Genomic DNA, 27,853 nt, shown 5'->3' with positions numbered 1-27,853 from the left:
CACTGAACTGAACAGCAGTTTGTTCATTCACTACAATAGGAGCAGGCCCTATTTGTCTATCTAGAATTAAGATATGCAAGATCCATTAGTATTTGCTTTTTTTTCAGGATCTTTTGTGATTTTCATTAGATAAAAGTGTTTCGCGAGATCCAAAAAGCTTTTTCCTCACAATGTATTTATTGTCATTTTACCCATTCCTGTGAATTGTCTGATTTATTTACAGCTACCCTTTTTGTAAAAAAGTGCATTTAATTATGCATTTAAATGATAAATATAACAGAAAATAAAAAATTGATCTTTCTAACATAGTGCATCACTCTTTTCTCACTGTGAGCAAAGGGCTTTATTCATATTCATTCCACAACATAGTCACTTGCAAGTGCATCCAAAGAACAGTTCACTATCCTCTAAGCCTTAGCTGGAACATAATGGACTTACTTTAAAGTGTGCAAAAAACCCCAAAGTGAGGGATAAACACAAAAATAACAAAGAAAAATGAAGAAATAAATACACCATATAATTTCAGTCAATTCCTGTAATATTCTCCATTCCCTCCGTTTCATCATTTTACATTGCTCATATCAATGGTTTGCAGGAATAAGAAGTAAGAGCAGTATGTCTATGGTGCACATAAGAAAATATGGCCTTAAAACAAACAACATATACCATAATGGTACAGCAAAGGGGAGTAAAACAAAGGTATAAGGATTCAGTCTATAAACACATTCTAATCATATAACTACTATTTGTAACTTGTCACCACTGCTATTGTGCTGGAGGCTGCTCAGTTCTTTTAATTATTTGTATTATTTTTCTATTTTCCTCACTTAAAATTAGAAATCAGTTGGTCAGTAATAACAGTACTTTTTATATATATCTATATATATCTATATATAGATATATATCTTGTCTCGTCCATGAACAAAAGAGACAAGAGATATAAGACAAGAGATATGACAAGACAAGAGATATAGGCAGGGCAGGGTGTAAGATGCAGGCAGGAACAGCATACACTGAATGGCACAACCAAGTGGCTGGCATTGTGTACAGGAACATCTGCACAGCGTATGGGCTAGACCCTCCCAAGACCAGATGGGAGATTCCACAGAAGGTTGTGGAGAATAGCAGGGCTAAGATTCTGTGGGACTTCCAGATCCAGACGGACAGGCAGGGACTGGCCAATCAACCAGACATCGTGGTAATAGACAAGGACCAGAAGACAGCGGTGGTGATAGATATAGCAGTGCCAAGTGACAGCAACATCAGGAAGAAGGAATATGAGAAGCTGGAGAAGTACCAGGGCCTGAAAGAGGAACTAGAGAGGATGTGGAAAGTGAAGGCCAAAGTGGTCCCAGTGGTGGTAGGAGCCCTCGGGGCTGTGACTCCTAAGCTGGGTGAGTGGCTCCAACAGATCCCAGGAACAACATCAGAGCTCTCTGTCCAGAAGAGTGCAGTGCTAGGAACAGCTAAGATACTGCGCAGAACCCTCAAACTCCCAGGCCTCTGGTAGAGGACCCGAGGTTGAGGAAGACACATACCACCCATAGGGGTGAGAGGGGAATTTTTTATATATTTATACATATACATAAAATGGCTGTTACAAAGAGGTAAGGAAATCTTTGTACGTGTGTGTGTGTACAAACATACACATTATATGTTATAAAATATAATTATAAAATAGATGTATGTATAATACACCTCTACCCAGGTATAACGCTGTCCTCGGGAGCCAAAAAATCTTATCATGTTATAGGTGAAACCGTGTTATATTGAACTTGCTTTGATCCGACGGAGCGCGCAGCCCCGCCCCCCCAGAGTGCTGCTTTACCATGTTATATCCAAATTTATGTTATATCAAGTCGCGTTATATCGGAGTAGAGGTGTATATAGTGTGTGTACACACACACACACACACACACACCCCCTTACTTGTTTGTAACAACAACTTGAAGAATAGAACCTACGTGTACACTATAAAAATTGAAAGAATTTTAAAATCTAATTTAATTTTCACCATATACAGTATGCTGTTTGTTTACTCACCACAGAAACTTCTCCTCTCTTAGGAAAGGGACAACTGGGAAGCCCACTTCACAGCAGCTGTCTTCCTCACTCCATCACTAGCATCAAGAGGGAGCCCCAGCTAGAGTCATCTTCACACAGCCTTCCATCATCATCTGAGCCTTCTTCTCATCATCCTGGGAACATCACCAAGGGAACCCCCACACTGTTGCTGATATAATTGATATTGCAGTGGTACCTCAAGGCTCCACGGATCAAGGTTCTATTGTGCTAGGTATTGTACACATATGTAATAAAAAGGCACCAAAAGGCACACATGCACACAGAAAATGCCCTCACATACATCAGACCACTAGTCAAACACACTAATGCTCCAACACTTCTCTTTTACAGGCCATATTGCCAACTCCTTGACCATAAGGCACTCAAGAGAGCTCCTATGCTGCTGGAGAACAGGAACCTTCAAGAGAGTGGAACCTGAAGACCTCCCTCCCTCTCAAATTGCAGCCACAACCATCTGCTGATGAATGTGAGATTAGCTGTCAATAAATCCAGCACTGAACATCATCTGATTTTAGAGAGAACACTCAAACTTGTCTGCATCACTGAGACATGATTTAATGACACTTCAAACATGTTCTAGTCCAGCTAGTCGCAACAGGCTACTCAGTACAACACAAACTAAGATTGATTCCAGAACTAACCAAAACAAAAGGTACACAGTGGCTATACACATGCTCATTCCTGCACCATATCTTCCCTATCATCCACACCTAAACCCCAGAAGCGCATGTCTGCAGGCCAGCACAGGGAGAGTGAGCTAGCATACCTGAGGAGTGTGGCACAGCCCATACCCAGGCCAGTTTTCAGTGTGGATGGGGCCAAGGGGAGTGTACTGTGTCACAAGTTTCAATAGTACTCTATCCCCATTTCTACAGTGCACTGAACCCTTTTCTTCCTGGCCCTTACCCAATCTATGAAGGTTCCTTCCCCGCCCCTCCCCGCCATTATCACCAGTAGGCACAAGTTGCACTGATCACATCAGAACAGATTTCCACTGCACTCTTTACAGAGCATTACAGGTGAACATGGATCCTGCTCCAACAGCAGCCATCTGGCCCACAAACAACACATGGGCCAGATGGCTGCTGTTGGAGCAGGATCCATGGGTGCTGATCAATATGTAGTCAGAATACATCATCCTCCACAACTTTGCCTGCAGTGGTGGAACATACAGCTTTACTGGGAAATTTCATGGAGGCTGGAGAAGGTGGGTATACAGTGGACTCTGGCCCAGCGCCGGAAACACATCAAGCTCCTGTATAGGAGAGCAAAAGACTCCAATGATCGCACCAGAAGGGCCTGTCATACACCTCTTCTATGAAGAGCATGATCTGGTGCGGTCAGAGGCTCCCAGTACAGAGCCTGAAGTGGCTCATGATTCCCTCCTGAACCCTGCTGACCTCAATGTCCAACATGATGCCGATGAGGGCCAGGGTAAGGAGGCAGCAGAGACCATGGAGAATACCCTGAAGTTTGAGATCAGCACAAGCCCCTTGTCTCTCCATTGCAAAGAGGCACTGCACTGTGTTTATCCAACTTCCAGACTGGTTCCTCTCCCACCTGACTTGTACAGCAGGGCTTGGTGTGACAATTCTTCCAGGGCCCTTCTCCATCTGCTTCTGCTGTCTCTGGGGTGCTGCTCCTGCCCTCCTGGAGGAATGGTGTCCCTTGTGGGAGCTGAAGTCCCTGCCAGAGTCACATATGTCAAGGTATGGTTTTGTGAGCCAAGTTAGAAGTAGGTATGCAGGGTCCCTCAAAATAACAGTGGGCACAGACAAACCGTGCAGAACAATATAAAGTCCCTTCTTTCCTTTTTGAAGTACAATCCTAATCTTCTCAGCCCCTTGGTATCACAAACCTTTCCAGTATTTCCCATGTTGGTATCCATGAATCTGACTCTGTGGTCTACCAAGCCTTGCAAAATGAGTGAATAGTAACCTTTTTGGTTCACATACTCATTTGTGATGGGCAAAGTATTGGGATGTGGGTGCCACCAAATGCAGGGCTTGGAAACTTCATATTCTCAAACTCAGCTATTATTTCTGGAACTTTTTTATGGTAACCATCCCTGGCTAGATCACAGTGCTAATTGCCTTGCAGACATGAACAACCACAACTCCAGTGATGGATTTTCCTACCCTAAAGTGGTTTGCAATGGACCCAGAGCTGTCTCGTGTTGCCAGCTTCCACTGGGCAATAGCCACCCACTTCTGGACTGGCATGGCTTTCCTGAATCGAGTGTTCTGGTGCTGGAGGTTTGGTGCAAGTGCTTCACATAGTTCCATGAAAATCTGCTTCGTCATTGGGAAGTACTGAAGCCAAACAATCTGACTCCACCGCATGGTGCTGCTACTCCTGAACCAGAAGTGACAGTACACCCAAAGGTACACTATGGTAATACCAGCATTCACTATAGTTACACCAGGGGTAGGCAACCTATGGCACAGGTGCCGAAGGCGGCACGCAAGCTGATTTTCAGTGGCACTCACACTGCCTGGGTCCTGGCCACTGGTCCGGGGGACTCTGCATTTTAAATTTAATTTTAAATAAAGCTTCAACATTTTGAAACTTTATTTACTTTACATACAACAATAGTTTAGTTATATTTATAGACTTCTAGAAAGAGACCTTCTAAAAAAGGTTAAAATGTATTACTGGCATGTGAAACCTTAAGTTAGAGTGAATAAATGAAGACTCGGCACACCACTTCTGAAAGGTTGCTGACCCCTGAGCTACACCATGTAAGCTGAATAAATTGTCATTGACTCTCAAAGTCAGCCATCTTCAATTTGCCAGAAAGTTCTGCCCAAATTCTATCCAGTACCTCAACAAGTGCCTACTCCACTGCATAACTATTTGTCCCAGAATACAGAGCAGAAGCAGAACCAAATCATCATTCCATTGCTGCATATCTTCCACCCAGTTTGGCAGGGAATAACAGTGAGGGGCAACGTGATCAGGAACTGCCATCAGCAAATGTGTGATGGCAGGGGACAGTACCAACAGCACACAGTAAAGCAGTTCCTACAGTGTCTCCCTCTGAGACACAGAACTCTAGCACACTGCCCAAAATGATAGTGCTAATGTCATATTGTCAGGGATGAGGACCTGTAGATGCACTTGCCTAGTTGTCAGGCAGCCAATAAGCATTGCTAGGCTACAGCAGAACCACCTGATCAGCTAAGGCAGTCAGTTGGCTTGTTCTTAAGCTCAACAGCTGCAGAGGATGAGTGCCTGCTCAATGCACAGGCCAGTAGATTCTCTGCCTCCCTGTGCTCAGCTCACACCAAGCCCTGCTCCTGCACTGACCCAACCTCATTCCAGCCTAGATTCTGCCCTGTCCCAGTCTCGTTCCAGTCCTGTCCCAGCCTCGCTCCTGTCTGGGAACCAGCCCTGCTTCTGCCTTCCCTGACTCCAGGTAATCTGATTCTGACCCTCAGCTCCAACTCTGTCTCGGACCTTGGCTCTGCCATTCAGACTCCAACCATTAGGCCTGACTCCTGCTCTGACCATTAGGCCCAACCACCTATGACCTGGTCTCTTGAGACATGTAACAGCAGCAGCAACGTGGACACATGTATATATGTGTACACAGTGTTATACCCATGTGCAGCACAGACACTTGGAATGGGTTTGGGAAGCATGTGTGAGCATGTATAAAGTCCTGTACTTGAATATGTGCACCGGTGTAGACATAGTGAAAGACAAAGGGAGGCAAAACATCAGTCCTGTTCCGCTTCAGTCTCAGATGCCCCAATCCAGAAATCAAATGTGGTCTGCAAGGCAAAGAAACCTAAGACACCAAGGGGCTACAGTCCAGAGGAGGACTCTCCTGAGTTCCTAGAGGAACAGACAGACCCACTGTTCATCATGCTGCCAGAATCCCCTAGATTAATTATGCTTGGGGAAATTAGTGTCCACATAAATAGAACTACGATTACCATAGCATCCGTTCTTTGGTACCTCATGGTAGCCTTGTCTTTCTCATAGGCAAGCTCACACCCAATATTGCCAGCCCTAAGTATTCAAAAAACCATGAGTGAGGCCCCTCAAAATCATGAGTTTAACTTACCATTTTTGATTTTTTTAAAAAAAATATACATTTTGGGTTCTCTTTATTTCCCTTCTGGTGGTTTTGGGCCATTATGGTTTGTGTTCTCAAGCCTTTCTCTGTAGCCGTGAGCACTAGAAATTTTTTTTTTTTTTTAATTAAAAACTGGGATTAGAACAAAACTGCACAACTCTAGGAGCTGGACCTTTAAGAAAAATGCAGAATACACAATATTCATGATAAAATTGCAAGAGTTGGCAGCACCATACTCCTAACCAGACATGCACTGAGCCTCATTTTTAGACTAGGAGTGAACACTGAAGATTTAACAAACATTTTTATTCCACCACTTTATCTAGGTAATAATCATGGCCTTTCCCCCTTCCCATCTGGAGAGTGACTGAGCAAAATTTTTGTTGCTAGTTCAAGTTCCTGGTCCTGATCTTAAAAGACATCTCCATCCATGACCTCTCAAAACTTCTCTCCTCTGTAACAATGCAGTTTACAAAGATCCGAATGAAATGTGAGACAGAAATAAAGCATCTTAGCTATTTTACTGAGAGCATTTGACTGTGGAACTAGCTTTGAAAGGAGATTAAGCTAATCCAATCTGACCATTTTTAGGGCATGTAGTGTGTGTGCACGTGCGCATACACCCAACAAACAATCTGGGCAAAGCAGAAGGCAGGAGACTCCATGGAGCACCCATTGGGGTGGTAATGGACATTGCAGAAAACACCAGTATATAGAGAGTTCAGGTGGATCAATGAAAATAGGCTAGTCAATTTCACTGTAGTTTTTAATAAGTTTCACTTTCTGATTCTTATATATTAGAAAGATATTCTCATGTTTCAACTGCAAACAAAAATAAGAGAATATTTTCCATTTAAACAATTTTTTGCCAGTAATCTTTCCTCCTATTTCTTAAAGTTTTATTGGAAACAATTAGATTTACATATGGCCAAACATTAAGGTCCTTACTCTAGAAATCTTCTATTAATTTCAATGGAGTAAAAACAGAGGGCCAAATTCAGGATTTAGCTCATTATGTTTCATAAAAGCTTATACTCGGAAAACCTAAAGTTTGGGTCTCAAGTAATTTGACAATGTCCCTTTAATTATAAATTTAGTCAATTAAAAAAAACCCATAGAAACTATTAATGAATTCCTCTGTGTATATTTTTCAAATTAAACAAAATGTTCTGTTTGAAGAATGTGATGAAAATATTATTCTCAAAACTATATCAAAGTCCAGAAATTATAGAATTTTACAATTATCTAGATTGTTAATAAATAATACACATCATATGTATGTTTCACTATAGGTAAACAATGCACGGACTATACTCCAAGCACAACTTTAATTGTAATATTTTATTGTGTTCTGGTTCAAATGCTGAGATTGTTTAAATAAATTAATAAATTAAATTAACTTAAATATAACACACTGAAAGCAAGGGTACAATCATGCATACACACAAATAGTAATCACCTGGATCCTTCTCTGTTGTTGCTAAAGTGCAAGAAAAAAGAAATGAAGACACCATCAGAGAAAAATATAGTGCTTAATTTAACCCTATTAAAGCAGAACAAATATCAAATCAGGCATTTCAGTGCTTGTCTATTTAAAAATTTTGACTGACTTTTCTGTATGCATCCAGAAAACTACACTTCTTGCTCTTCAAATAAAAACTTGACAACCACAAACCAGTTAAAGAAAAAAAGCACGCACTGAAAAATTCACTTTAAAATTCAATATCATTAAGCAATTCAAAAAATGAATTAATCATATGCTATTCATCCAAAAATAGATAATTTTAACAATGATATTCTGAACAGACTTCTTCTTTGGTAATGAAGAGATATGTGGGGAAAGGAGGTAGAAAAATGGGGAAATGAAAGAGGATTAAAATAAGCTGAACTCGTGTTGAAATTTTGATAATGGTATTTTCTATTTTCATCATGTATTTAAATGTATAGTACATTTTAATTTCAAATAATACAGGATATTTCTTAATCCCTGATTGTCCTGTATGAGTTTTCACAGATCACCTGACTTTTCCCATTGAGTATGTAATGCATGTGCTTTTCCATGTGGTCCTTGTTGATTTGCTACTCCCATCTGACTACATTTTAGGAACAGTTCTCTTTCTGGTTTATGCCCAATGACTGAGCCTGCATATCCATCCCATATTGTGCTTGGGAAATTGGTGAGAGAAAAAGCAGTAGAACACAGAATAAGAACACTGTATGTTACTATTGTTATGATAACCATCTTTGTAGCTTTATTCTGTACTTCATTGTTATTGATTTATATGTAGCCAGTATAACTGCTACAGCACGTGGAGTAGGCTGATGTTTGACTAACTGAAGCTGGTTTGATGACTGGAAATATTAATTGATTAGGCATCAGTTCCAATACTCATGAATGCTGTGCAGGTTACATAATGCTAAGATGCTTCCCAAAGTCCAGTGCAGGGAGTAAGCAAGTAATACTTATTGTTATGGGGACCCAGAACTCCATTTCAGTACATGAAGACAGACCAGGATTGCTATCAATCTAAAGAGACACAATGTAAGCTATTGGATAAGGTATTTGACATATGAGGTTTTGGTGCCAATAGGGATTTAGACACGTATACGCTCTCTTGTTCTTTAAAAAAATTGTCTTCTTGATGTTATATATTTCCATATATATAAAAGAAAATTTAAAAGATGGACTTTTGTATCTGGGACTTTCCATTACGTGCCTTGCACTTAGAGCAAGCTAATTATGCATCAGACACGGCAGGGGCTTAGTAAACTCCAAAGAAATTCACTTTAGTCAAAATATATAGTGGGCCAAACTTCTGCTTTGGATGCTCACATGGAACTCCTGTTTATTTCAGTGGGAACTATATGTGTGGTTTAAAGTGCAGAATGTAGTCCATAGGAAAATTGCATTCCCACACTTTTCAAGAATAAAATTCAGAATCTCTGTGCAATGCTGTATTTTTTTTTAACTGCAAATAAAGTGTTTCTACATCCAACTTTAAAATTAGTAAGTTTCTTTTACAGGCTTTGGTGGTGTCTAATTTATTTTTAAAATTTTTATACTTATTATTCTAACAGTTCTGCTAAAAGCTCAAGATTAATGAACAGCAGAAGTCCCCATTATGAGTATGCATACTATCAAAGCTAAGGAAGAAGAGGTATCTTGGCTCTCTCATTTTAAAAAAGCCCCTAATATTCATCCTTCTTGCTTTAACACAATGTGATATCATAATTAATTATGATAAACTGGTTACTAAGGTCGCTTCACATTGTTACTGCTGTTTATAATATTGGTTGCTATAGTGATGAAATAGCTTTTTTTTTTTCTTTTTTTGGTTAATCACTCATGAGATTGGTTAACTCATGTTTGTCAGTGAGTTTGACCACAGATGGAGTTAAAAAAATAAATAAATAAAAATAATAATAATACTTCTACAAACATTGGCCTCCTTTCATTTCATTGGGTTTTGATATCATTACTATATTTAATTCCAGCATGTTATTACAAATTATATTAAAAATATTTTAATGTTTAGTAATAACATGCAACTCTTAAGCATATGTTATGGTCTTTCTTCTGATGAACTAACTCATCTACTGTCTATGTTTTTTTAAAATGAGATTCATGCCTTTTTCCTGATCCTAAAGTTAACTCTGTACCAGTATACAATGGATGACTGGTACACTACCTTATGCGTTCTGAAAATAATTTTATTGCATTTATGGCTTCATAAACTTTTCCCAATGTTATGACTTACTGTAATAAAAGCTTTATGTTGAACAATAACATTGCACATCATAAACTACTCCTTGACTAGCACCAATTCTGATGAATCTCATTATCCCAAATGTACACGAATTGTAAATAAAGAAAAAGTACAGATCATCATGAGAAATAACGCTTATTTCTGTTACTGAATTTATAAATAATCTAAAGATACTTGATATTTCAACAGTTTACCGTTACATCTCACTATATATACCACCAGTAAGTTTTCCATCTCTGACGGACAATGACAAGACATCACAACAACAAACAAAATTACTCTTATCTATTTGGCTGCTTAAGGTCTCTATCACCTTGGTTTCCAAGTTTCAGGGCACTGTTATTGCTGATATGGCAAGAATGTACTGCCAATAATTTAATTATTAGGAATACTTAGAGAAATTAAAAATAAGCCATGAACACACTTTTAGGCTTAAAGAAAAATCAAATAAGAACAAAGGATAACTTAAACATCAAGTCTGGATCTTTCATTCAAGCAGGGTCCCAGGAGGCATATTAAAGCAATGAACAGGAAAAAGCTCTATAGTTCACCAGCTGAGATTTTAATGAGACATGTCCCCTTGCTGTGGTACAGGTTTGTTCAGGAAAGGAAAAAGGCTGCTCACAGAATATTCAGTTAATAGGCATTACTGGCTTTTACAGCCACTTTGGCAGTTGATCACTGTACTAACCTTCTATTTTGGCATACTCTGTAAGTCGCATGTAATTGATCAAGGCAGCTTTCTCCAGACATTTTCTAACCACTTTCTTCACTTCTTCTGCTGGTATGGGAGTGGCAATATCTTTCATTAAAACCTATCCCAGAGACAAACATAGACACATTGGTTACACACATTAGCTAAAGCCCAAGAGAAAAATCTGAACGTACGCTAGTGGCTATTTTAGATTTGCTAATAAATGCAGAAATCAAAGAGGTATTTCAGTAGATAACAGTTGGTTAATAAACTAGCTCTGAAGATTTGACTTCAAAGCCTGATTTATGTTGCATTAATTTGATGGTTTCATTCTTGTTCTCATTTATGCACATTAAAAGACCACCCCTACAGTGTAGCTCCATTCAGCATGATTGTCAGTTTCTGTTCTAGCGAGAACCAGGACTGGAATACCAGAAGTGTTGAAGGTTAGATTAAGGCACACAGCTAGAGACGTGAGTAGCGAAATTTGCAGAGGACTTATCTGTGCTATGCTAAGCCTTTGCCAGTGAAATCCATCCAACAATTTCATGAGCATAACACTCATTGACAGATGAAAAAAATATTGGAAAAGCACAGCATCAAGACTTGCCATTACTGACTGTTCTTCCTCCTGCGTATGCCTATTAAAATTAAGCGGGTCTCATTTATGAAAAAGGATTAACTATTTTAGGCAGCACAAGTATCAGGCTTTCATTGAATTTTTGAAGCAGTAGAAGGCTAGTAAATATAAACAGCCTTTCAAAAAAATTGTGACACTTTTAAAAAAAATTAAAGGAGACTAGTCGTCCAGCATTTAAAATTAGTAACCAAGATAAAATGGGCTGTGGATGAAATCCTGATCCCTTTTGAAGTTAACATACCCACTGTAACCTTTATGAGAGTAGGTCTTTTTCTGGCTAGCTGGAAGAAAAGGAGCATTGTCCCTTTAAGGGATCTCTGACAGCAGATGGGAAGAAGGGGGAAGTTTACAGGGATGGACAGGAAGGTAGGAAGCAAATGGGGTCATGTAAGGACAAGCTCACAGCACTGCCCTTCCTGCTGACCAGAAGAGTGGTGTGGGTATTTATAGCCTAGGTAGCCATGGAGAGACCCTCTTTACCCAGATTGGGCTGGAAGCCCCTTCCCTCTCCCCACTTCTCTTGAAGCTGGCAAAAGGACCAGGTTCTGTGTTGAGCTGCTGTGGGTACTGTGGTAGTTGCCCCTTTTCCTTTGAAGGTTGGGAAGTAATTTTTCCCTCACTGCCGAAGTGGCTGGAGTGGCTTGGGTTTTTTTGCGTTCCCCATTGCTGGTCTGGGACCAGGTGGGGTAGGGTAAGGAGGTTACATTATAATATTGCAACTTAATTCATAAAACTTGTGGCAGATGACCAGTGCAGGTACTTGGTATAAATGGGATACTGTTATTGGATAAAATACACTGGAAAAAGATTTGCAGGAAAGAATCCCTTATGAGAGCTGAGTAATGGAGGTTTGGGTCTCCTACATCTCATCACTGAGACCCCCCTCCTTTTCTTGACCCACTTTAATGAAGTAGAGGAAGGGGAATTGCATCTCCTATGTTTAGATCAGCAGGGAGCTGACGTCTGCTCTCTGCACTGTACAATTTATTGCTGCATACTTCCAGATATTGTAAGTGAATAAAATTGTGGCCTAGTTAAACCACATCCACGGCATTATGTCTCTTCTGGCGTGAACAGACAACGGAAGCTTTGCCAGTGACTTCAATGTAACTCAATCTTTACATATATGTTGGCTTTTAGTAGCTTAAAATATAAATAAAGTATGTACAAAAATACAGAAAAGAACTATTTACATTTTTCAATGTGTGGACAAATGTAAGCATTTGAACAAATTAAAGATTTTTCTTATACACACTTAATTACTGACTAAAATTTAAATACAGATTTGAAAAATCAAGACTGTTATAAATGAGGTGAATTGGTCATGGAGAATTTAATATGTAAATCTAAATATTTATATCTCCCTTAAAGATAATACTAAGGGAGTCTGATATCCTCCAGCCTCCAACACTATTTTTAATAATCCAACAAAGCTAAAAAATTGCTTTAATGTTTCACTTATATCTCTTAATTTTGCTATTTAAAATTTTCTTATTTGCACTTTGCTGCCTACAGTTAGCTGTGACCAAAATTCAGTTCTGATTTTACATGATTATGTTTATTCTAGACTTGATCTTTAATCAAAGCATCTACACTAGAAAGTATGAACCAAATTTTTCAAAAGTAAGTATAAAAAAAACAATGGGGTCCCAGGTATGCATGCAAAGCTGGCACTTGCACATGCAAATGTACATTCTGCAGCACACAAATTTTAATGCTGTTTTCACATAACAGATTTATAAACATATGGTAAAATAGTACATGAAGTTAGTTTTAAAACAAAATGGATAGATAGAATCAAACTCACCACTGGGTATAGATCCTGGCAGAGGGCTTCCAAGGCAGAAAATCTGCCAAGGGAATGTTTCAGCGGCACAAAATGGCTGCCACTTCCACTTCCGTGAAGCTATAGGTTCAGGTGCCATCTAAATGCTGGGCAGTATTAGACAACCTGGGGTATTGCCTGGGTGGTCACACAATGTTTTCTTTTAGCTCATTCCCTCAGCAGCCTCCCACTCCTATGGAGTCATTTCTAAAATGTAAAGCTCCTCTTTCCCAAGGGAGGATAGATGCTGTTAACACTGCTTGTCCTTCCTATGAACCAGTGCAGGGGATTTGTAGGACCAGAGTTTATTTCCAGCTTTCCAGGCCAATTTGGCTGACTTTAGCCCTTCGCCTTTTCTTCTTAAATTGACTTTTGCCCTTACTGGGAGTTTATTTCAATTTTATGGAGGTTTTTTTTAAGTTAAGTTAAGTATATGCGCAATGTGCCTCAGGTGGCACATGACCAGGATTCATCATAACCACCTTCATTTGAGAGGTTGTGCTCAATAACCATCAATTTATAAAGAAATAGGAAATCACTGCAATGACTTCTGGGTAGTTTATGTAAATATTTTCTATCTGTCATGGTTGAAAAATGTTGCAGTGCATTAATGAAACCAGTAGAACAGTATCTAAACAGAAGTGCAGGTGTCCTCACTGGCACAATTATAATAGGACACACAGATTAAGTATTCCAGCACGATTAAAACAAATTAAAAAAACATACCCTTTCAAGTAATGAAAGTGTGGCTTTTAAAGCTCCTTCAGGACGTCCAAAAGGGAAACAGTATCTTCAAAAACAACAACAACAAAACACAGGACCCATTAATCAAGAGTGTAATTTCTAAATTAAGAATTTTATTTTACATGTAATGTGCATACATCATTCCCTTAATTTACATTAATGCAAGGTACATGTATACTGTAAATTGACAGAAGACACCTTTAAATCTTTTCATTAATCCAATATACAGGATAACATTAAATGAAATCTGAATCCCTCTTGCTTAGCCCCAAGATTCTGAAAGTCCAAAAGGTAAAAAGCACCCATCACAGTGATTAAACTATGAATGGTATTTACAAAAATATTCCGAGTTTGGTGTCAGAGGTGTCCATGGTGTTGAGAAGGGATTTCATTTATGACTTTAGCAGACATCCCAGTAAGAAACTGTAAAGTAGCATTTTACCTGTTCTATCTTGCTTTAATATTAGTTTAACAATCATAAGAAAATCTCTGTCTAAACTTTTAAAATATTAATACTACAATGGGTGCAAATTTCCTCTAATATTTCCTCTTTTGTTATATAACTACATTACATATGAATGCATTTTATATTGGCTTTAATTGGAAGATTTCCAGGACACAAGCCTCTTATGAATCATACAACACCACCACACTTTTGGTGCTTAACTAATTAAAAGAAAAGATTCCATAAATTCAACAGATTACAGAAACAAACAAACAAAAAAACTCACCTGCCACTCCTTCAAGTCTGTAGAGTTTAGAACATCATACGTTATCCTAGTCCTATCTATGAAACCTGTATTTTGATGGGATATCCCCAATCAAAAAAGGGATTTTCTACTTTGCTGAGATTATTTGCATGAAACTACATTTCTTTTAATATTATTATTTTTGTTTAGTGAGAATGGCTGCTTCATTTTCTAACATCATTTTACCAGTAATAAAAGGATTCAGAGCAATGAATTTTAGTAATCACTTTGGCCAATCTATAATAAAGCCCTGAAAATGAGGTCAGACAAATCTTTTCAGCAGACATAGTGCCAGTACACTATCTCCTTCTTTCTGCTTGTTTCTTATTGTTGTGCTAGCAACCCTTGGGCATAACAACAAATTAGCAAAACAGATTTAATCCTTAGCCTTAATCCATCTTTAAATAAAATACACATTTGGCTGTTGTATTTGCCTCCTCCTTCTTAAACCTGCTCAGAGTATTTGCATAATCCATGTATTGTCTTTTCTATTGTTTAGTCCTGTTCACCTGTAGGTGACATCATTTATGAATACATGTTATTGATCCCTGGATTACATTCAGCATTTCAAATCAAGAGATCCCTCTGGGTACGTTCATATGCTTCCTTCATATTACATGTAAATAATGTAACACTTCTAAAATGCATGTAATTCCGAGTCAATGCTGAAAACAATCTAAGTATAGAGGGCCATAATTAATAATTACAGTTCTGTATTGTAGTTGCCACTAGAATTAAGGCTACAAAACAGTTTCCATTACAACCACCTATTTTCATGCAGTCATACTTGTCCAAAATACTCACTTAATCAGCTACATTTTTCCATGCTTTGTCTCTGCCAAAAGGTGAACTTTTTAGAAGAGTTTGAAAAGATATATTTCAGCTATTTTTAAGTTGTGGGATAATGGAAAAAGAAGAATGGTTACTTACAGTACCTGTCGTTCTTTGAGGTATGTTCTCCACATGGATTCCACTCTTGGTAGGCATGCACCCCATGTGAATGAGATTGGATTATTTTGGCCAACAGTGTTCATTGGGGCTGCACTTGAGCCCTAGATGTCCTCTTGCTTCTCCACCTGCGGGCATAAAGGGCAGAGCAGGCCCAACCGTCCCTCATTTCCTTTGCCAATCCCCAATCCCAGAGAAGTAGAACTCTATTGTAGAGGGGAACAAGGGTGGGTTGTGGAATCCATGCGGACAACATATCTCAAAGAACCAAAGTTACTGTAGGGTAAGTAACTGTTTTTTCTTCTTTGAGTGCTTGCCCACTTGGATTCCACTTTTAGTGACTAATAAATAACTGTCTGTTTACTTGGGGATGAGTAGTGGGAATCCTACTTAAACTTCTTTCAGGACAGCCCTTCCAAAGCAGGCATCTGGTCTGAAAGCCTATCAAAGAATAGGGTCTTGTCAGTGTGCAGAACAAGTTCCTTGTAGCTGCTCTGTAGATTTCAGGAACATGGATATTTGTCAAATAGGCAGCAGTGGAACAAGCTCTATTGTGGCTAGGTGGATCTAATCTGGCTAACTCATAACATGCGCTTACACAGTTGAAGACCTACATAGATAATCTCTTACGCTATGTCTATGCTTATGAGCTAAAAGCAGCACAGCTGTGTCGGTACAGCTCGGGTAAACGCATTATGCCGACGGGAGAGCAACAGAAGTTTTACTGACAAGTGCTAGCGTAGACATGGCCTTTCCTGACCTATAAACCTCTCTACAAATGCTACAAACAGTCTTGTGCCATGAGAAAACACACCCCTGAGCAACATAAGTTTCACCAGCAGAAGTGGTAGTGTGCACAGTGCTATATATAGCTACTGCCGCACATTGGAGGTCGTTTAATTATATCAATGGGAGAGCTCGCTCCTATTGGCATAGAGTGGCTACACGAGATATCTCACAGCGGCGCAGCTGCATCTGTACAGCACTGCCACTGTAAAGTCTCTGGTGTACACATACTCTTGGTGTGTTCCTGAATGAGTTTGTCCTGTCAGTGTAAAAAGACAGGGCCCTTTGAGGTTAAGTGTGATGCCCAGAGTGGCAAAGAGCTTTAAGGTTATTTCAAAGAAATTGATTGCCCACTCGGGTAATCTTACTCACATCAGACAAGGTGGGTGAGGCAATATTTTTTATTGAACCAAATTCTGCTGGTGAGAGAGAAGCTTTCGAGTTACAGAGTTCTTCAGGTCTGGGAAAGGTAGTCAGAAACCTTGTCTACATTAATGATGTAAGTCAATCTCAGTTATGCTAGTTAAGACGCTGTCCCATTGAAATAGCTTCCACCTCTCGTTGAGGTGGAATACTGAAGTCGACGGCAGAGTACTCTCCCGTCACCTTATTGAGTCTGCACCACACCTGCTAAATCGACTCTGCTGCATCAATCGCAGTGGTGCTGATTTAGCCTTCAGTGAAGACAAGCCCAGAGTGTTACAGCTAAATGCCAAGTTGAACAGATTGTTTAGCCTAAGTAGTTAACACATATTCTAAGAGACTATTCAAAGTGAACTGGCCTGTTAACATTTCTGCAGTCATAGGGCATAGGGTTACAGATTGTTGTAATAAGTCATAAATACACTATCTTTAATATGATCATGATTTTTAGTGTTCAGCAATGTTAAGAATTTAAGATTACTCAGATCAGATATCAGAGGGGTAACCATGTTAGTCTGGATCTGTAAAAGCAGCAAAAGGTCCTGTGGCACCCTATAGACTAACAGATGTATTCGAGCATGAGCTTTCGTGGGTGAATACCTACTTCGTCAGATGCATGTAGTGGAAACTTCCAGATCAGATAGTTATTGAGGGTTGGTTTAACCTGGATTCCTTGTCTGCTTAGATGAGCTGCAATGACTGCCCAGTACTTGGTGAATAACCTCAGTGCTGTGGAAAGACCTAAAGGGCAGGACCTTGCACTGGTTCCTACTAGGAATCTGAGCTATTTACTCAGGGCTAGATGAATGGATATGTGGAAATAGGTATCTTGCAGGTCAAGAGCTATAACCCAATCTTCAGGTTCTAACAAGGGAATTATGGAGGCTAGCATCTCTATCCTAAATTTAAAATGGCAGATGAATTTATTGAAATGCTGAAGGGCAAGAATGGAAAGCCAAACCCCTTTCTTCTTTCGGATGAAAAGGTAATGAAAATAAATATCCCTGTCTCTGAACTCTAAGGGCAATTTCTCTACTGCTTCAAATTGTACAAGGAAGTATGTTGTGAGAAAAGTCCCTGAAAAGGATTGGGTAAGGAGTAAGAAGAATCAGATAAAGTACCCTTTGTTTACAAATTTCCAGGACCTACTGGTCGAAGAAGTTCTGAGTCCAAAATTAATGAAACTAAAAGAGGAAGCTGCCAAAGGAGGGCAAGGGGAGGTAAAAAGGAGTATTTTTGAGCATTGCTATCAGGATCTTGACATTGGAATCATAGCAGCTGCTTGATGTAAGACCCAGATTCTGAGACAGAGGAAGAAGAAGTGGAGGTTCATCATCAGTGGAACCTTTGCTTCCTTCTTGGCAACTCTGAGATCGTTTGGGGCTGGTGATAACACTGAGCAGAAGAATTATGTACAAAAGAGGCCGGTGGTCTTGCTTGCTTCCTTCTTGGGGTGGGAACACAGAGGCCCAGAGAACACAGAGTTGCCCTAGAGGCCATCCATTTAAGGAATGTCTGGCCTCATCTGTCTTTGAATTAAAAAGTTTGTTGCTCTCAAAGGGCAATTCATCAGTTGTTGTTTGGATTAACCTAGGAACCTCTGAAGACTGGGTCCAAAAAGATCTTCTCACAGTCACTGATGTAGTCATAGACTGTGTTGGCCCTTTCAGGACATGTGGGCAATAAGTTGTCCCTTGGATATGACTGTGTTTATCTCCAGTTGATGCTCTTGAGATAGCTTGCCCACTAAATAAGACAGGTTGTACCAATTCATATAATTTCATTTGTCAGAAGAACTTGGAAATTAGCCACGTGCATCTGGAGACTGGCAAATGAATAGACTTTGCATCCAAACAGGTCCAGTTTCTTTGGGTTTCTCTCCCTAGATATAGAATTGAAAGGACTCTGTTGCTTCAGCGTCTCTTGGAATGCAGCTACCAGAATACCATGGAACTGGATGGGCATAAAAATAGTTGGCTCATTTCAATATGGCCAAAATGGATGCTTGTATGCACCACAAGTCTTTCACAGGCTTCAACAGTGCTCATTTATAGGCATACGAAGTCTATCAGGCATAGAAAGCTGCAAGATGTGCAGAAGTTTGAAAAGTTTTTCCTGCACTTCCACTAGATATATCCACTTCCAGAGATATATCTAGAATTTCTGCCATATACTTGATGAGTATATGAAGAAGACATTGAGAGATTTGCTGCTTTGTCAAGAGAGAATGAGGAGATCGCGGCAGGGACAAATTATTCTTCCCCTTGTAAACACTGATCCTTATCACCTCCCTCTTTCTATCTTTTCAGGATCTGAGGCTGCACTAGCTGACCTGGCTCTGCAGGTCTATATTGCCTTTTTGGGAAGGGGAATCTAAGCCTAGAAGGAGCCGATGATGCCTGAATATCGCTGCAGTCCCCAGGGTGTCCAGTAGGGACAGGGTTCATATGAGTATGGCAGACACATGGGGGAACCGTAGGTTGTTTCCTGCTGGCCCTTACAGATTCCTCCTTAGAGTAGTCTCTTCCTGACTTCTATTGTGCTACACGAGGAGGGGAAGGTAAGAGTGTAGGAGAGGAGTTCCTACTATGCCCAAAAGGAGATTAAAAATATACCTCTTCCAAGGGAGGGGCTGTTCTGTCACAGGTGCCCTGGCTTTGCTGTGCTCCCTCAGCCGATAGAGGATGAAGTCAATATTGGAGATTTTGCCTTCACTTGCTGGACTGACAAACTCAATAGCTGGTCGCTTAGTTATCACCACTGTGGCAAAGTACCTGCCTCTCCGTTTGTTTGCTCAGTCCCTTTCAGCTCCGGAGACACAGGCTTGGTAAAAGAAAACAGAAAAAAAACCTTTCCCAATCTCTCAGGGTCTGGCTGATCCCTTCTCAGCCAGCCCCTTGTTCTAGTTTCTTCTCCTTCTGGGGAGAATGCAAGCTGCCTTCCAAGGAGAGTCTCAGAGTTTAGCTGCCCCTACTTGCTGGCAGCTACTCTGCTTCTCTCTTCCTCCCCTCCTTGCTTCCCTGCCAGGGAGGTTTTAAAAAGGTCTCCAGCAATTGGTGCCAGCTGAACCTGATTAGTTCCCTGCTAACCCCTGTCCCAGCTGAACCTCATTCCTCTAGGGCTAATCCTTCCGGGACCAATTACTACCCCTCTCCTGGTAGCTAACTGTCCTGAGTTTGCCACACCACCCACAATCTCATAGAAGAGGAGACTCCAGTACCAGGACTCACATAAATCACTCAGTACTGTATATGCCCTCAGTATCAATACACTAGGTGTTGATGTGCTGGTCACTGAGGAACACTGTTCTGATATTGCTTGTGCACAAATGCCAGAAACTGAAGGCTCAACACCAAGAGAGAGGTGGTATGCAAGTTCAGTGGATACCACCAGTGCTCTCTTAACAGTTGGTGCCAGGATGCCAGAGAGACCCTTGTCAGGCTCTTGGCTGTCCCTTGGCTGTTGAGACTGAGATAAGTAAAACTTATGTGTCTGGTGCCTTGGCTTAATTCTGGAGCAGGGCTTCTTCCTACTTCCTCAGAGGTAATCAAAGCTGGAATGGTGGGTGATGACTGGCACTTGTTGGTTTACATAGCCTGAGAGTTCAGAGTGGAATCTTGTTTCACCAGGGCACTCATGGAGAGGGACCAACTTGAGGAGTGAAGTTCAGCTGTGTCCTTCCTTTTGATGTCTGAGGAGTTTGCAGAGGGCACTCCAGGAGGAACAAATTGAGGCAGGCTTCTCTGACTTTCTAAGTCCACCCAAACGAGGGGTTATATCAGGGTCAGCTCCAGGCACTAGCTAAGGAAGGAGGTGCTTGGGGTGGCAAATACAAAGGGGCGGCATTCAGTCCACTATTGGCGCAGCCTGTCCGGGTCTTTGTCAGGAACTGGACAGCGGGTCCCTCAGTCCCTCTCATCCTCTTTGAGCTGCTGCTGAAGTGCTGCCGAAGACGAGAGGGAGTGAAGGACCCGCCACCGAAATGCCACCGAAGAATAGAGTAGCATGTGGTTTTTCTTCCCCCCCGACGCTTGGGGCAGCCGAAAACATGGAGCCAGTCCTGGGTGATATATGGTACATCACTCGGGAACTGTTCCTCTTCTAAACAAAATGGGCACATATAGGGCCCATCATGAAGTGGCATTGAAGCTTCAGATGAGGGGCAGGTTTTAAACTCTTGAGATTTCTCTTACATTCTGCTAGAACACCTGTACAGGGAGTGTTCTAGCCTAAATCCAGAACCTGACTAAAATAAGAATTTTTCTCTCTCTCTTTTGTGCACGTGTGTGTTGCCAACAGGCAACAAGAGTAACGAATAACAAACAATAGGTAGTACAGTGCGCAGAAAGGCTGGTGGGATACTTCAAGGATTCTGGTTTGCTGCCATGAATAGTAAAAAGGAACTAAGGATTGGTTAGGCCCAGTCTACCCTTTATGCCCTTGGTTCTGGCGGGGACACAAAGACATCTAGGGCTCAGATGTAGGTTCAATGGACACTGCTGGCCAAAAGAATCTGACCTTGTGTGCATGGGGTGCATGTGAATCAAAACTGGAATCCTTGTAGATCAGGGGTTCTCAAACTGGGGGGTCGGGACACCTCAGGGGGTCGTGAGGTTATTACATGGGCGGTCGTGAGCTGTCAACTTCCACCCCAAGCCCCACTTTGCCTCCAGCATTTATAATGTTGTTAAATATATTTGAAAGTGTTTTTAATTTATAAGGGGGGTCGCACTCAGAGGTTTGCTATGTGGTCACCAGTACAAAAGTTTGAGAACTGCTGTTGTAGAGGATCCCTTGAAGAAGAAATACTCTTTTCTTTGTGATTTAATTTTAAATCAAGTTTTTGAACTGGGCAACAACAAAAATGGCTAAAATTTGAAACTCAGCATGGACAAACTCTTCATTGAGGACTAGGGAGCAAGAACTTGGCTTGATATGGGGGAAAATGTATAAACATATAAAGGTTAGTAAAGAAAGATTAGATACCCAGAAAAATATTTACCTCTGATTGGTCCAGTCAGGAAATAGAGATTTGCATATGGGATCTGATTAGCTCAATGGTTAAAAAAATAATTTTAACTTAACTCAGCTATAATCAATCAAGGCACTCAGTTTCCATATGGATCGTACTCATTAAAACTATTCAAGACTTCAGTTATGGCTTACTCACTCATCTTCATTTGAAGATTTTCAGCTAATCATGAGCTAGAATTACAGTCAAAGGTTTTAAGGCCAAAAGCACTGCTATGGTCATCTAGTCTGTTATGCAGGAGGTCAGAGGCCATAGAATTTCATCCAGTGATTCCCACATTGGAAGGAATTAATCTCCTCTGTTATATAAGTGAACGTTATAGGCCAATAATGTGTGATTAAATTAAATTATATCTTTTTGAAAAACATCTATTATAAATGAATTATGTTATCTTTACTATGCCTTGTTCATAGCCACAACAATGAACACCACCATGTCAAAACCATTTTGAATGAAGCTTCATATGCACTGAATGAATTACACACTCACCTGAAGTGGCTTATCTGGTTTTCTAAAAGGGAAGAAAGTCGGTTTTTAGTCTCCTCAAACCTTTCTTTCTCTTCATTTGAGACTGTTCCGATTCCATCAGGCCTGTAATATGATAGAGTTATTTTATCTTTTGTTCAACATTTTCTTCCACATATCATCATAATCATAGAAACGAAACCTGTGTTCTGTCTTGGTATGTTTTAATCGATTAAAACTATGCAGTGAGTTTTGTTTGAACAACATTCTTCAATGTAAGCACTGTGATTTACCCCATTCCTACACCCAGAGTTCTCCCGGGCCTTTGCACTCTCTCCATTGCTTTGAAATAATCCCAGTAATAATATATGTATATAGTTAAAGAACGAGGCGGAAACTTATATCGAGAAATCAATCAGACAAGAGCTTAGAAATTCAAATTCTTAACTATCTATCTGGCTCCCATTTCCCTGCAGTCTTTCATTCCAGCATCCCTGTCATAAAGACCCCTCCCAATAACAGCCATGGTTACCCAATAAACGGTAGCACAGATAGTCTTTCTGATCCATTCCCCAGATAGGTCCTATTCTTGCACACTCAACTGAGCATTCCTGCCCAAAACTCAGGCCTAGTCTTCTGAATTCCAACTCCCTGATCCTTGGAGGTACCCACCCTGAGGCACTGTGCTGCTGACATGGCAGAAAAGCTTCCCACCATGAAAAAGTTTCCCACCTCTAGCAGGCAGCTCCTAAGAATCCCTCCCTGAGGGAATGAGCACCAATTAGGGTCAGACCTATCAAATGAAACTCCATCAACTGAACAAGAAGCAGCAAGTGAACAAGACAGAGCAGCCACCAGAACATTGGAGGAAGACCAGGTATACAGCAAAAGAGACTTCAACAAACGAGGTCCTTTCTCAAAACAAACTGTCTATTTTTTTCCTCATTCAACTTGCAGTAATTATTAACTAACCTTTAGGAAGTGCCCTTTCTGTGGGTGCAATTTACACCTGCAAAATTTGCACCTGCAACTAAACTGCCAGTGCAAATCTGGATATTTGCACATCTTCAGTCCTTTTTACAGGTGAAAAACAGGTACTTCAAAGTGCAGAGCCTCTGACTGGTACCTGTAATTCCATTTTATGGGTGCTAAACTACAAATGTAAATTTGCACTTGCAAAAGGGAAAGCTATGTTTCAACAGTTAAAATAATATTACTCTAATACATTTGTTGAAAAACATCTATCAAGTAACATAACCCCTCTCATAAACAGATAGCTAAGGGTTAATGTCTCTTTCACCTGTAAAGGGTTAACAAACAGTGACCTGCAACACCTGACCAGAGAACCGATCAGGAGACAAGATACTTTCAAATCTCGGTGGAGGGAAGTCTTTGTTTGTGTGGGGTTTTTTTTGTCTGTGTTCTCTCTGGGATCTGAGAGTGACCGGATGTACTACAGGTTCTAATTTTCTATTCAAGTAGTAAGTGCATGTAGAAAGGCAGTTTAGTCTTTTTAATTAGTTTTCTCTATTTGCAAATGTGTATCTGGCTGGTAGAGTTTTAATGTGTATTTGGCTGGAAGTATTTTAAATTGTATTTCTTCTGGAGGAGGCTTTTCCCCAGTTTCTATAAGCTGAGAGACCCTGTAATATTCCATCTTGAATTTACAGTGATTATCTTTATTCTCATTTCTTTTATTAAAAGTTTTTCTGTTTTAAAGACCTGATTAATTTTTCCTCTGGTTAAGGCTCAAAGGAAATTGAGTCTGTACTCACCAGGGACTTGGTGGGGAGAGAGAGCAGGGAGGGGGGAAGGTAAATTTCCTCTTTGTTTTAGATTCATGGAGCTTGAATAGCTGGAGCTATCTCTCCAGGATAACCCAGGAAGGAAAAGCCTGGGGGGTGGGGAGAGGGAAAAAAACCTGATCTCTCTGTGCTGTGTACGCCCAGGGCGGGAAAGATCTGGGAGGAAGAAAGGAGGGGGAAGGGAAATGGTTTATTCCCCTTTGTTGTGAGACTCAAGGAATTTGGGTCTTGGGGTTCCCAGGGAAGGTTTTGGGGAGACCAGGGTTTATCAGGCACTCCAAGTCCTGATTGGTGGCAGCTTATCAGATCTAAGCTGGAAATTAAGCTTAGAGGAATTCATGCTAGTACCCCTTTTTTTTTGGACTCTAAGGTTCAGATTGGGGAAAATTACCATGACACCCCCTTCTTAAATACAGGCAAATACTTGATATAAAAATAAACCATTAGCTCAACTGCATCTCTAAAGGTCTTGCTTTGATAGCTGATAGCCTGGGTGAAATTCATCTCTGTACAGAGGGCCAGTACAAGGTCCATGCACTGTTTAAGTTCCTTGTAAACCCACAGAAGGGCTTAAGTGGGGTTTAAGCAATGTTTAGACCTTAAGCTGGGTTTCTGCACAATGGTAAATGTTGTCTATTATGAATCGTTGAAGGAATACACACCTAGAAAAAGAGCATTCATATGCCAAAGGAAGCATAATTATTACTGGATTCCTTAAGAGATTTAACCTGGTGTGAACAAATTTATACAGGGTTCAACATTCCCAAGTAAATGTCTAATAAAAATTAGGTGTGACCTTTCAATCAGTATCTCCTCTCCCATGAAACTTGAGTGATTCAGAGGGCCTTGTACCCACACCAAGGTGAATCTCACGTTAGACGTCTTGTCCAGAACCCAAAATGTCTGATCTTTCCAGTACAATTTTCTGTGTATTTTTTCCCAGCTACTTCAACATAAATCCTTTTTGATTCAGTTATATAATAGAACTAAGGATATACAGTCACCTAAGTTTGCATCTCAGCTATCTAATAACATCACTTCAAAAAATGCAAAGAATAGATAAGTGATTGGAGACAAATTGTATTACCATAGTTTGAATATATGAGAGACCCTAACTACATAGAAACGATAAAACTGAAAAAGCAGTTAAATTCTGTGTGAGTACATGCAAATTATAATGTACCTTTCTTTTACACCATAGAAATATAATTAATGCATTAGCTATAACGAATATTAAATGCAAGTACATAGCAATTAAAAAAAAGTTTACCTGCCTACTCATTTTTCTATGTCTCTCACTGACAGTAGACACCATTATGTTTTATAATGAGCAGACCTGCATGTTTATAAATTATATTTACTTCATGAAAAAGTGTCAAAAGGGAAACTGATACAATTAAAATAATACTGGGCATTGAATTAACAAGATGATTAGAACCAATGACATTTAAAATACTGGCAATTAATTTAAGCTCCAGTTTATTTGTGGCTTGTTATTGTTAATGAAAAGAAGTTAGGCCATGAATTCAAACGGTCAGTCCACAGCATGTTGAGAAAGGAATGGATTTCCTGTGCAGAGTTACCACTGCAAACGTGGCGTGTCGGGCTGTAATTTACTTTTTAACAAATCACATTCATAATTATTTCCTATTTTGCTCAGACTGTAAATATCCCAATACTTTGTTTTCTTTAAAGTATATCTCAAATTTAAAAATGTTGCATAAATTCCAATGTATTTATTTTTTATATGCAGACAGACATATATATCAAAATACTGGAATAGTATTTCTAAACAAGTTGTAAATAAATGTTGAAAAATTATCTCTGATTTAAACTCCTTAGCAAGGCTTTTATGCTAAGGAAGTTGTTTTTATTTTTTAACCAAATCAGGCACAAAAGGTAAAAATTAAGGGCCCAATACTTAAAACGTTACTACTCCTGCAAGTAACCCTATAGAGTTAATGAGCTTGATTTTAATGGAACTATGCATGACTGCTCATAGGAGTAAGGTTTGCGACAATATGCTTTAAAACAATAAAAATTTAAAGAGATTGGAAATTATCAAGGCAACGGACTACACATGATTTGTGAATAAAATTTTATCTACTATTTAAATGATCTATTTTCAGCTTTTGAACATCAAAAGACAGTAAGCCAGGAAAATAACAAATAAAGAGAGAAACAGACATTCAATTACTATAGTGTAATTTGACTATAGTGTCAAATTGTACTCAGTTTCTCAATAAATTCTAATGAACAAGAAGATTGTGATGTGGCCCAAGGAATACTGGCCTTGATTCTGGAACGTATCTAAGTAAATGTTTAAGTCCAATCCTATACAAGCACACACTTTAACTTAAGAGCAAATTTAAGCATATGCTCAAGTCTTGTCCTGAATAAGAATGTTTTACAGAATCAGGACCTTAAAATGTATATCATTAAAAATATTGCACGAAAAGTTATACAGAAGAGTTACAGAAACCTGAAGTAAACATTTCCAATATTATATATCTGCCATATACAACCCATGACATTTCCCTGTGCAGCATGTTTGAAAAGACATATCAATGCTTTCATTTATTAATTATTTAAACTAACCACCAAAAATTAATGAAAGGTCAACTGGCTAAACTCTGATCTTAACTTTCTCAACCAACATTAAATCTAGAAGTGATAGACTGTTACCTGGTCATGACACAATGTGCTGTAAAATCAAAAGCAACAACTCCCTACCCTCATAATCATTTATATTTGTGACCTGTCAGGTCAAGGAGGAAAACATGCCTGAACTCTTTAAATTATTTCAAAGAACAAAAGTCAGATATGGTGAAGGTATGTGTAGTTATGTACATCAATATACTATCATATAAATTTGAAGTGAAAGAGCAAATACCTTATCTTCTCTCTTTTGATGGATGCCCTGACAGTTTGCCTCAGCCCCCTGACAGATGGAACGTGTTCAAATTTGAGTAAATTTCACTGTCTGATTTCATTGTCAAGAGAGATTGTGCTATGGAGTGATAAAGTAAATAGTTCTGTCATATTAAACCTCACTGAGGCATATTATACATGTGACAGGAAAGAGCCAGGGGTCCAGATAATGACAAGAGAGAAAGGTGAACCAGGAGAATGTCACATCTGTCAACCTGCACTAAGACTAGAATAACTACATACAAAGGAACTGTCACTTCACTGAGTTTGTCACACAGAACCACATGGACAATACCTAAATTTTTTACAACTGCCAAATGTATTTGCTGTGAGTGTTTCGACAGAACTGAGCATGCTGCAAGAAGAATAAGGAAAGCACAAAAAGATGTCAGAAAATGTGTACAATAGACAATAAGGTACGACTGAGCCCTCCAAAATGTGCTCTTCGAAAATAGCCCCAACTTTCAAACATGGTTTTCTTGTTTCACTTAAATGTTACTGTGGTAGAATAGCATATACAATTGTTATTCTCCAAGATATAAATGAGGGCCAGATAGTGAACTCCTTAAGATATGTCTACACTGCAATTAGACACCCGCAGCTGGCCCATGCCAGCTGACTCAGGCTTATGGGGCTTGGGCTAAGGGGCTGTTCAGTTGTGGTGTCGACATTCAGGATCAGACTGGAGCCTGCAAGGTGGGAGGAAAGTGGGAGGCTGCAGCCCAAACCCTAATGTCTACACTGCAATTAAACAGCGACTTAGCCCGAGCCCCGCAAACCTGAGTCAGCTGACACTGGCCAGCTGCAGGTGTTTAAATGCAGTGTAGACATAACCTGATTTAAAATACTGAACATTTACTTTCAGATGCAGTTTC

At 39.8% G+C, this 27,853-nt stretch overlaps 1 protein-coding gene across 8 annotated transcripts in view; it reads right to left on the bottom strand.

Annotated features, from left to right (window-relative positions):
• Positions 1 to 27,853, bottom strand: part of CADPS2 (calcium dependent secretion activator 2) — a 591,461-nt gene that overhangs the window by 131,044 nt on the left and 432,564 nt on the right. For all 8 annotated transcript variants that reach the window (XM_075065313.1, XM_075065326.1, XM_075065319.1 and 5 more), the window contains exons 14-16: positions 22,267 to 22,368; positions 13,822 to 13,885; positions 10,628 to 10,751 (exon numbers count right to left, since the gene is read on the bottom strand). In XM_075065313.1, coding sequence (XP_074921414.1) covers positions 10,628 to 10,751; positions 13,822 to 13,885; positions 22,267 to 22,368 — 290 coding nt within the window. The remainder of the gene's footprint in view (positions 1 to 10,627; positions 10,752 to 13,821; positions 13,886 to 22,266; positions 22,369 to 27,853) is intronic.

Source organism: Chelonoidis abingdonii, chromosome 1 (genome assembly GCF_003597395.2).
Source record: "Chelonoidis abingdonii isolate Lonesome George chromosome 1, CheloAbing_2.0, whole genome shotgun sequence".
Lineage (NCBI taxonomy): Eukaryota > Metazoa > Chordata > Testudines > Testudinidae > Chelonoidis > Chelonoidis abingdonii.
This window is presented reverse-complemented; position numbering and strand designations above follow the sequence as displayed.